The following is an 11,080-nucleotide window of genomic DNA, read 5'->3' as shown; positions in this document are numbered from 1 at the left end:
CAACGCCCAATCCCTCTTGTTTTCTATTCTAGGCTTCGCTTTACTTTGAAATGCTGTACAACACAACACAACCCCTTGATACTTGTTACCCTTGTACTACGCGTAGAATACCGCCGGTAGACCTCAGGCGTTTGATCGTTGATTTAGTTCAAAGGACGTGTATCGCATGTGGATGATTGATGAAGTTTACTAAACGAATTGCATAAAAGCACAACAACAACTACAACCGAGCTTCTTTCACTGTCGTCGTATCGAGCATGTCATTTTTACCATTGCCATTACCGTTAATTGACGACCGATTGGGCTCAACGGCTAAACGGACCGATCGCATAGTAAAAGAATGCTAAACAGGTGATCTCCCATTTTCATTTCCTCCGTATGCAGATTTCTTCTTTTGGCTTGGAGCTTCCACCAAGTACGAGCACATATCTCTATATCTTTCGGTCCGCTGGCAGTTGATTCGGGATCACACTTTACCGAAACCCACCCCATCTCATTTCGTCTCGTCCCTTGGGACAGACAAGCGCTGTTGGTTGTACATAGTTCGAGTACCTTAAACTAAGGCGATCGACAAGAGTAAGGGGCAAGAGCAAGAGCTCATCCGACGTGACACAAATTGCGGCTCCAGTTTTTTCTCCATCATTCCATCCACCGGTACGACCGGTTCGCGAACGGTCCGGCGCAAAATTGATCAGACTGATCACCGTTTTCACCGATCAGCCAAAAAAAAGCGGAGAAAAGTAGTCTTGCTGTTCTCGGAAGAAATAGGACAACAAAAGTGAACAATCGGATTTACTCGGGGGGTTATTACCACGTGTGAAATCGACTTGAATGATCCCAAATGGAGTGATCTGGAGCTATCATCGGATAGATCCATGTTCAATCACGGTGGATACTAACCCCGACATACCCATCAAACCCACACGCAAACAAGTGGAGTGGGTACTCATCGTGTGGGGAGATCTTATTAGCCTAGGTGGATCGTCAAGTACGTTAGAGTCTGGTTGCCCCACAAAGATTTCCCCAGTTCCAAGAGATTGCGATGATCGTCTTCGTGTGGGGAATGGGAGTTCAGATGAACGACCAGGTGGACCCGTGTGAGAATTCCATACATGAGTGTTGGTGACTGCATCATCCCAACAAGCAAGCTCGAGTTTGGGGCCAGAAATCAGATGCTGGAGGGCGGAACGCCTACATCACTTTATCCCTTTACAAGTCCTGTCGAAACATAGGCGAGCTACAGGGCTATCAACAGTATGCATAATGAACACGATACAATCACTTGGCATATCGATCACTGAGGTGAGATCAATCATATCAAGATCAGCACATGATACAGCTGAGATGGATGACATTCTGACAGTAGCCGGTGAAATTGTGACTTACCTCTTGAGCGCCGCTCTTCTATCTAACATCGCTTCACCCAATTTACCTTCTTTCCTAGCTTTCTTCAGTTCCCTTCGATCTTTCTCAGATACGATCGTACGACCTCCTCCCCATGTTTGCGATTCGCGACTGTGCGAGATTGGCGAATTTATATCAGCTCTCCTCTGACATGCAGACTCTCATAGCCCCAGACAGTAAAGGCGATCCACAGTCAATGATTATACAGATTGAAATGTAGGATACCGAAGACAAGGAGCAGAACGAATATACAAAAAAATGAGGAACTTTGCCGACTCACTTCCTCTTCAATTCATCCTCTATCGACCCCTCCGCCGGCCCACCACTCAAGAACCTCTTCTTCGAACTCGAGGCATTTCCATCCTTGCCTTCCTGCAAAGCCAATTTCGCCTTGTACACGAATTCCCTCTGACACTTGATCCTTATCAACTCATGTTCGCCCGGCTGATCCACGTCGATTCGCAGTTCTGCTTTGAGCTTGCCTACGGACGTACCGCTCGGTGCGGAGGTCGAGAGGTATTTGGAATTATGTTGAGTCTGAATAGACCATCCGGGAAATACACTTGAGCTTCGGGAAGAAGAAGGAGAAGGTTGAGGGATGAATGCTTCGAGTGGTCCTCTGGAGGGAGTCGTGGCTGATAATGTACCTGATGGACTGGCGGTCAAGAATGTACCTCTGCAAACCAACATGCAAGCGATGATTCAGCTTTCGTTCTTGACAGATTGAATCGCATGGTGTTTGAAATACGAGATGTTGTGATTACACAGTATGAGAGTGACTCCACTTACGTGCTTGTTCGTAAACTTATGACATCCTCACTCCCCGATAATCTCGATATCACCCATACATGATTAACATCACTAGGTTCTATCGTCTGTAGTATCTCCGCTTCGCTCAGATCGTTCATCCCCTCGGGTGCTTGAGGGATATCTACAGGTGCAGCGTAGACTCGCTGTCTCGTTGGATCCCACTGCAATCATAGTGTAGAAAATGGAATCAGCATACAGCTGGATCCTTTTCTTATAATGAGTTCAGACTTGGTGAGAAGGTCAGATATACTCACCGCTAGACATGTCAAAGGCTCAGAGGGAAGTAAGATGAATGCCGGACCGTTAATCTCCATTGGATGTTCTGGAAATACCCAGCCTACAGATCATACGCATCAGCAAAAGTCATCCATAGCAACGTATGACTACATCTTATGAGTATAGATGGCACTCACCCCTAGGATCAGCGGCGGCCAGAGCAGCCAATTCATCCCCATCACCACCTCCACCTACCGAATGATTATGGGACCTCTTCTTCTTCTTGCTTTTGTCACCTTTGAACTTGAGCTTCTTCGATATCACACCTGATGACGACATCCTGGACGGTTTGCAGAATGGGTGAGATGCTTATCGGATGCGAGTAGTTGTTTAGTAGTAGCAGCATAAGAAAATTGGACAAAGCTTCTTCAAGGTGATCGGTTGTGTTGACGTCAATCACTGCCAAAGAAATTTGATTCCGTCGATAATTCATATAGCAAATTGGAGGCATTTCAACGTATACGATCCTTTCTTGCATTACCCACCCATGCTTGCATGTTTACATTATGCATACCTGATCATACTTCTACAAAACCCTCTGTCGCTTTAGACATAGTCGGCCTGCATACAAAGGTGAACTGCAGTCCGAAAGATTTCGACACGGAGATGGCATCACCATCTTTCCCAGACATCAAGCACAAACCAAATCTCACTGTGAATACAATCTTACCATCCCAGATATACACCATAGATGGATTTTTCACCTCTTCAGAGGTGAAAGCCGTACGGAATTGGATGGACGGAGTGGTGATGGAGGACCCTAAACCGCCAGGTAAAGGGGAAGCAGAACGAACAGCTAGTGAGTGGCTCAAAGCTATATCACTCCATAGTAGATCTTTTGACGAGACTGGAAAGTGACAGAAACTCCTTCTGACTTTTGATCTTGGTCTTGATCTTCATTCATTGGCTTAGGAAGAGGTTCCCTCAATTCACCTGAGATATCCACCATTCTCTTGAACCTCCTTTACCCATACATCCCCTATTTATCACCTAAATACGCCTCCCCAACACCGATACTATCTCCTAATATAAGAGTATATCATTATCCTACTGGAACATATTTCAGATGTCATTACGATTCACCTACTCTCGATCCTTCTTCACGTAGATTAAGTTGTTGGACCATACTTGTTTATTTATCAGATTGCAAAGGGGGTTCAACGACTTTCTATACTGGTACACACGATACTGGCTCATCTAAGAAAACTAAAAACAAGGGCAAACAGAAGGGGGATGAGGAAAAGGGAAAGGGAAAGGTATCGGTCGACCCTAAAGCTGGTAGATTATTGTTACATTGGCATGGGATGTCAGGAGGAGGATGTTTGAAACACGAAGGAGAAGAAGTGAAGGAGGGTGATAAGTGGGTTTTGAGAACGGATATTTTGGCTTAACGAGGACCACCAGAGGTGCACGAAGAATATGTTGTGATCACGTCTTTAACGATCATATGTATACTGTAGTACGAGATACACCGAGACATTTCAGTATCGAGAAACCAGCATGGTAGGATCTGGCGTGTCAAGCATATTGCTGGAAGACCACTCGCTTAATCCTCTAAATACTCAAAGCATGACTCTGTACCTACTACCTTCTCGGTACCTCGCACATCCCAGGACGAGATCATCTCATTCCGAAAAGTGAATCGATCGATTACGAAAGAACCTCAATTTCCAGACTCCCAGCTCCCGACGAAACCTTAACTTATCTCTTTCGGGACCTTCACATTCCTTCTGGATTAACTATGCAAGTCATCGACAAGGACGAGTATAAAAGTTAGATGACATCAGAAATCCGTGTATCGCACTGCTAAATTTCCCTCCTATAATTGTAGATCGTCGGAGGATGTGGTGGTGGGTTTTAAGAGGCCGTTCCTCGTGAGGTTTTATCCGCCCCTGTCTCTTCGGAATTTCATCCAAGTATACCAATCACCCTCTAGAGGGGATATAACTGATACGAGTACTTGAGTGAATATTCCGCTGGGATACGGGATACTGGGCGAAGTCTGAAGCGATCGAGTTCTCTTCCATCCTTTACCGTTGAAAATCAGTTTACTGTTCGTACGTCCATACAGTATTGAATGAAGCAATCGAATCGACCAGAAACGATTGATGATTCCGCTCAATTCCCATCCATTTCGATTCGATTTCCTAAAAAGCCAAAGAAAGTCATATGCATATTCAAGCACGTACCATGGACATCTTGGTGGCTGAACAAGTTAATGGCGGTTGTGTCCATTTCGAAACTTGTTTCACCACCAAGGTGTACTGTATGTTCTCTGCAATTCACAATCCAGTACAAGTAAGCATAGTAGAACGCCACTGTATTTTGCTTTTGATGTTGTACGGTAAGATTTTGGAAGGATGGCTTTTCTGGAAAACCCAGAAAACCCATAATAATGCATAAAACTATAAATAACGTAAGGAAGATCGATCTGAAAATCCCAAATTCGTCATGAAAAGGTTAAATAGACGGTTTCTAACCCTGAAACAGAACAGATCCCGCAGCGCACAGACTACTACAAAAGACAAAATAACTCCGTCCGCCTTTGCTAAAGAAGATCTTTCCGAATTTCCACTTGTCAATTAGAGTTTATGCACCGTACCTCGAAGTAACCAGGTACAAGTTACAACTCAACCCAATCTACACCAAGATGTGAAACCTCTTTTCTTGCTTTGGCTCCAACAGTCAAAATGGTAAGAATTCATTCTGAAGGAGAAGCGAGGACTACTGAAAGATGAGTACTTATAACTTATAACGAGACAGAGTGAATTGATATCCTCTAAGACATTTCGAAAACGCTTCCCATATCAGTACTAGCAATTCTCTTAATTAACTCATTGAATCATCTCTGGCAGTGATCATCGATCACAGAAAGGTAGAGCTGGCCTCTACCACATATATAAGGTCATAAGCAGTTCTCAAGAAACTATTTCAACCCCTTCATCTCCTCGAATTGCTGCAGTAGAAGCAAAAGATACTTCACAGTACGATGTCATCGGTAGAAGAAATCGCTCGAAAACAAGTGACGGGGAACCTCGGTTCTCATTTATCACCACTTATTCTTGGGTGAGTATATCGTCCGCTCTCCTCGTCAAAACGAAACACAGGGAGGATGCTAATTCATATTGTGTCGTGTATTACAGTATGGCGGTAGATGGTTTACTCATGGGAGTAGCGATCAACCAATTTATAAGATGGTGGAATCATTCGAAGAAGGAAGCTAGACATATAAGGTTTTTACTTGTATGTTGTTCTCATCTATCCGTAAATCACAATACTGATAGTTTTCGTTGGGGTAATATAGTACCTAGCATCATTCGGTGCTATCTGCGCAACGATCTTGTAAGTGAATTTATTATATCTAAACCTTTTTGTTCGTTTGTTACATTTCAGTAATTCATGAAGCGAAGCCAAGCTGATCTTACGTTGTTCATTTGTTCAGTACATGGGCAACCACATTACACATGTTCTCATATAGTTATGGATCATATTCTCAATTTATCAAATGCGATTGGATAGCATGGTATGGTATCTTAGATCCATTGACTAAAATCAGTATACAGGTGAGTTCATTGCATCCCCCTGTCCCACGAGAAATCAACAGATGGGGGACTGACTGACTGATCGGTTGGTTGATAGGCATTCTACGCTGAAAGAGCATGGAGAATCAATAAACGAAATTATGTCATCTTAATTGCCATTGGGATTTGTCTGTGTTTATCAGTGACTGGCTCAGTGGGATATACCTTCATAACTAGAACAAAGACTATGAATGATTTCGATATGGTAAGTTGACCCATCCTCGACATACCGTGCGTTACATCCAGGTGCGAAGTGCTAATACTATGTCCTTACAGACTGCCAACATATTCTTCTATCTATGGGTGAGTGCGAATATCAATAACATGCTCTATCAATATAAGTATAAGAAGGAGACGAATCTGACCTGGAGCATGATTCAGCCCGGAGCATGTATCTCAGCCGATCTCATTATCACCTCTTCAATCATGTATGGTCTCTATCATTCTCGATCAGGTATAGATCATACCGACAGATTAGTCAAAAGGTTAATGAGGATCTCACTCGAAGCTCAAGTCCCGCCTACCCTCGTGTAAGTCATATATACTTTCCTCCCCGTTCACAGACCAGCTGTACAAACATATTGATCCTTTTTTTTATCTTTCAGCGCTTTATTATTTTTCTTGCAATTTGCTGCAGAGTCAATGTCAAGTATCGTACAATTCATTGCGTAAGTTCATCCCCTCCACAATGCTGGATACATGCATCGCTACAAAATACTGATTCCGGATTTCCAGGATCATCCACCCCAAGGTTTATTTAGTGGGCTGTTTGGCCGTACTCAACAGTAGAGAAGATCTTCGAAATGATCGTAAAACATCTTACGTCTATGCTTCCGTAAGTTCTAGCCACTTACCCGACTTTGTTCTGTGACGGCCTTAGAGCTAAATATGAGGTTCTTTTGTTCGCAGGGAGGATCATATGGACCTTCCAGTTCTGAGTCGAGTTCGAAAGGTCTTACGAAGATGCAGGCTAGTGGTGGTATCATAGTTGAAACGGAAACGTATATTTGTGTAAGTGTTGCTTCGCCTTACAATCCCGGGTCTCTTTTATCAGTACTGATATGTATGGTATCGCATAGTCTGACGGAGGATTGGTAGTCCCACGTCCAGGACTTAATAGGTCTTTCTCAGATATCAAGGATACTTCCATAGCTGGTTCGGACGAAACACATGCCCCTGACGCTGAGGCTATAGCGTTGGCTGAGACTGGTGCGCTGGGTACGCCACTGGAATTCGAAGTGAAATTGCAATAACCGATTGGGCTGTAATGAAGATAAAAGGAAAACAGTGTCTGTAAGGATAAGGATAGAAGAGGGAGGATAACAATTATAAGAAAAGGTTAATCGGTCTTGGTACTTCAATCCTTGTGGTTGTTGAATAGGAATAGAAATCCTGCACTTAATTACAGTTTGCAGCTTGTACAAACAGATATCACATTGCATGTATGGTTGCTTCGGATACAATTTCCAGCGAAGTTACCCACCCGGATTGCAAAAACAGACTGCATCCGCATAGAACGATGATTCATTAGGCTCAAGTTGAAAGATTGTGATAAGTGATTCGTATGAGCTACACATACGACATGGTACGATATTGTTTAAAGATTATACCTTGTTATCTTCTTGCTTGTTCTCACTATGAAATATCTTCTTCAACTGCTTATCTTGAGCTGCCCATTGTTTGAAATCCCATTGTTCAGAACAGACTTTTCGACTCGCTTCGATGTCCCTTATAAAGTAACTACGGTACGAATAGATACAGATTAGCTTCGAGTCACAACCATAAATCCAAGTCTACCAGTGAGAGTCTAGTCCCTTCTATCTTGATAGTGGCCGATGACAATGTCAAGTACAATCTCATCGACTCGACTTACCCCTCGACATATGACTTGTAATTCAACCATAAAGGTTGCCAAATTTCCATTTTATGTCTCTCAGAATAAAAGTCCTCTTTGGTCAATCCTAGTGTGACTACGTTTTGATTACTAAGTTTCGAAAGTTCCTCGGCCATTTGCAACGGAGTGATAGAGTCGGAACAAATCTGGATATCTTTGCCTATAATCATACCATGCCATGTCAATCAGCAGATCAATTTAAAGCTGAAGTAACGCTGTAAGCTACTAATTTGTACAAGTATTGACATACCACTCCAAGTCTTATGATCCAAAAAAGCCTTCTTCACCCAAACTCCCGTTTGTTCCACCGCATAACTTGGTATAGGGGTATCATCAGGTAAGGGCCAGCCCAATACCCATTTGTCACCTTGATCGTCTTTCGTGAGGTAATTGAACTTGTAGATATTGGAGAAATAGGTACAAGCGTAGATGTTGGTGTGGTGAAGATGATGATGTATACCGTGTGGGGTGTTGGGTGGGTGGGAGGCATGGCCTGAATAGGTCGATTTGATATATTTGGCGACTAAATCGAATCATCAATAGATCAATGGACCGCACGTACCATCCCACCAGTCAACTAATTTTTCGAGGAGGTCATGTTTCATGTACCATTTTACATGTTTGTATGAATACTCACCTTCAGCCTTACTTTGGAAATAAGGTACTTTCCTATCTTCCTCCTTATATCCGTCCAAAGCTGAATACACAATATGACCCACCCCAGCCTCCTTACATGCGTCAACGAGAGCTTTAACTTGTTCGTACTCTGCTTTCGTCGCTGCTTTTGTATCTCCATTCACGGTGGGCACGATGGAGTTATCTGTAGAATCACCGGTCATGTCACCGACCATCCGCGTATCCACTCGTGGGTCAAAAGACAATTGGGTCTAGCATACTTACAATCAGAGTTTATGAAAGCTCCGTCCATTCCCAACAGATGCTGTTTGTAGCTCTGTACATCACCCAAATCACCCTGAACCATCTTCACCCCAAGCTGAGTAAGCTCTGATATATACAATCGTCAGTAGACTTTCACAGCTTGGTGGACAGTCTGAAGTACTGTATGATGGTTAGCAGCATCCGGAACGGGAACTTACCTTTCGCCCCTTTGCCATCAGTATTTCTAGTAACTCCCCATACCATGAATCCACCATCTCCAATCAAATCCTTACATACACTCCTACCCTGATCTCCCGTAGCTGTGAATACAATGACCTTGATTGGGTCAGGCGCGGTACCAGCTGCTATTTTATTGGGGTTGAGGGGTCCAAGTAATTGATCAAACTTCTCCATGGTTCAGCGATAAGACAGGACTTGATCGTGCTGGGAGTATGAAAGTACAACTGGGTTAAATCAGTATTTGTCAGTGAGTAGATGGTCTCCAAGAAGATATGTAATTTATAGATTGTCATTCGACACGCTGACCCAGCGTCCGAAGCGCAATCCTGGTGTGTATTCGTAGGTACTGTAGGAAGAGGTAAGACGAGTGGAGTACGTAGGTATGGTTATCGTACATCAGCTGATTAGATCCGAAGCTAGTGCCGTAATGATCGATCCCGCAATCGAAAGCTTGCTTATGTTGTTCCAGCCATACAACAGCACTCAAGTATCATGATTCTACATACAGATATACAGGTCTGTTCCCCATCTAGATGGTGTAGGTATCCTTGACTTCTGGGGAAAGGCCCCTGTGTGATTTCTCACACTATCATTTCGATCACAGGCATATAATAAGGTATGGTATACTATCACACGACCCCAATCCTTCCCTCACTTATCGCATTAATCGTTTCTCCCTTTGACAGGGCAACAGCATAAACGCCAGAGGTAATTATAAAGTAAATTGCACAGTCGACTGTCTACGTCAAAGTAGTCAGCAAGTGAAATGTCAGGATGTAACCTTTACGAGATCAATCCTCGTTTTGTGACGTGATACAGATGGGGATGATCCGAGAGATGCCGCATACTGTACTCACTTGATATACCATTATGCCTATAAATCCAGTTAGGAAGTACAGTACAATTCGTAACATGATCGAACGATGTACAGGTGTGTTTACAACCTATGGGAGGTGAGTTAAATTATGATCTTTCGTTGGTTAAGAAACGAAAGTGAAGAGAAACTTACGATGGGTAATGGTAATTCCAATGCCAAAGCGAATAAACCAAGTACCAGAGTGAATGTTTGTAGTAAAGGAACGACAACTACTAGGTTGACTAGTGGTTGGGTATTTTTACTTGGTCTATACGAATATGTTCAGGTCGAGCTTTACGAGAATCACATGATACGAGGTTTGAAGCTTACATCAATCCTGCTGGTCCGAGGGTACCACCGCTGTCAGACACAGTTTTCGTTAGCGTCTATCTCAATATCAGAAAAGAAGCAATGGAAATGAGTTGAACCTGTGGTGGGAATATAAACTCACATCATGTCCCAGAAGAATTTTCTATACAGATAAGCCCAGAAAGAGGCTACAATATTCGCAATGCAACCATGTCATAAGCATCATATGATCGTTAATGTTCGCTTGGGTATTAAGAAATTAGTGTCGTTGAGATTGGGACTTACCCCATACCATATCTACACAGATGCATTAGCTTTTTCACCTACATAGGAATTCGCGGTATATAGCATGAGCTAGAACGAAAAATGACTTACACACAGCAGAGGTGAGAGCGAGTAATCTCCCCCATTGATGCCAGATCAATTTACCCATTTTTATTACTGAGCCAAACAAACAAACAAACTAAAAATTAGAAGATTGGAATCTAGTGGTGAAGAAAGAAGACAATCTACCGTCAAGGTATGGCTATCTCACTGACCAGCAGCTTATCGAAAAAGGTATAACCAAACAAAAAGAAGGTAAGAAAGGTAGTAAGAAGAAATGATGACTCGCCACTGGCAAAGAAGGGAAAAGCATCTTTGGACACCCATTGGTCTTTGGGTATATATGCATGTATGCATTGTAAGCTGTAGATTTGATAAGTGAGTACGGTGAGATATTACCAAGATACGTCAGTTAGATATGTTAATGTGTAGCACTGCAATACGAAATAGAATTCGTTTGATATCACCGTTCCTTGGTAACCATCCTTTTGGTCGGTAGTTACCACT

General features: G+C 43.0%; 5 protein-coding genes across 5 annotated transcripts; 2 read left to right on the top strand and 3 right to left on the bottom strand.

The window, feature by feature from the left end:
• Positions 1-1,278: 1,278 nt before the first annotated feature.
• L199_004352 (uncharacterized protein) lies at positions 1,279-2,769 on the bottom strand (the record flags this gene model as incomplete). The annotated part of the gene is made up of 6 exons (XM_064890079.1): positions 1,279-1,297; positions 1,387-1,515; positions 1,685-2,080; positions 2,194-2,375; positions 2,469-2,551; positions 2,628-2,769. The coding sequence occupies 6 exons, from the start codon at positions 2,767-2,769 to the stop codon at positions 1,279-1,281; spliced, it is 951 nt and encodes a 316-aa protein (XP_064746151.1).
• Positions 2,770-3,096: 327 nt separating this feature from the next.
• L199_004351 (uncharacterized protein) lies at positions 3,097-3,881 on the top strand (the record flags this gene model as incomplete). The annotated part of the gene is made up of 2 exons (XM_064890078.1): positions 3,097-3,289; positions 3,403-3,881. The coding sequence occupies 2 exons, from the start codon at positions 3,097-3,099 to the stop codon at positions 3,879-3,881; spliced, it is 672 nt and encodes a 223-aa protein (XP_064746150.1).
• A 1,598-nt stretch (positions 3,882-5,479) lies between these two features.
• L199_004350 (uncharacterized protein) lies at positions 5,480-7,324 on the top strand (the record flags this gene model as incomplete). Its single annotated transcript, XM_064890077.1, has 11 exons — positions 5,480-5,556; positions 5,634-5,733; positions 5,795-5,832; positions 5,933-6,053; positions 6,130-6,276; positions 6,348-6,374; positions 6,453-6,601; positions 6,677-6,739; positions 6,807-6,906; positions 6,981-7,082; positions 7,151-7,324. 11 exons carry the CDS (start codon positions 5,480-5,482, stop codon positions 7,322-7,324), a joined length of 1,098 nt encoding a protein of 365 aa, XP_064746149.1.
• Positions 7,325-7,675: 351 nt separating this feature from the next.
• Positions 7,676-9,258, bottom strand: L199_004349 (uncharacterized protein; the record flags this gene model as incomplete). The annotated part of the gene is made up of 6 exons (XM_064890076.1): positions 7,676-7,811; positions 7,945-8,125; positions 8,216-8,488; positions 8,603-8,785; positions 8,866-8,970; positions 9,063-9,258. 6 exons carry the CDS (start codon positions 9,256-9,258, stop codon positions 7,676-7,678), a joined length of 1,074 nt encoding a protein of 357 aa, XP_064746148.1.
• Positions 9,259-9,713: 455 nt separating this feature from the next.
• On the bottom strand, positions 9,714-10,682 carry L199_004348 (uncharacterized protein; the record flags this gene model as incomplete). Its single annotated transcript, XM_064890075.1, has 7 exons — positions 9,714-9,824; positions 9,942-10,028; positions 10,094-10,208; positions 10,271-10,300; positions 10,392-10,437; positions 10,535-10,546; positions 10,625-10,682. The coding sequence occupies 7 exons, from the start codon at positions 10,680-10,682 to the stop codon at positions 9,714-9,716; spliced, it is 459 nt and encodes a 152-aa protein (XP_064746147.1).
• Positions 10,683-11,080: the final 398 nt, after the last annotated feature.

Source organism: Kwoniella botswanensis, chromosome 1 (assembly GCF_036426115.1).
Source record: "Kwoniella botswanensis chromosome 1, complete sequence".
Lineage (NCBI taxonomy): Eukaryota > Fungi > Basidiomycota > Tremellomycetes > Tremellales > Cryptococcaceae > Kwoniella > Kwoniella botswanensis.
This window is presented reverse-complemented; position numbering and strand designations above follow the sequence as displayed.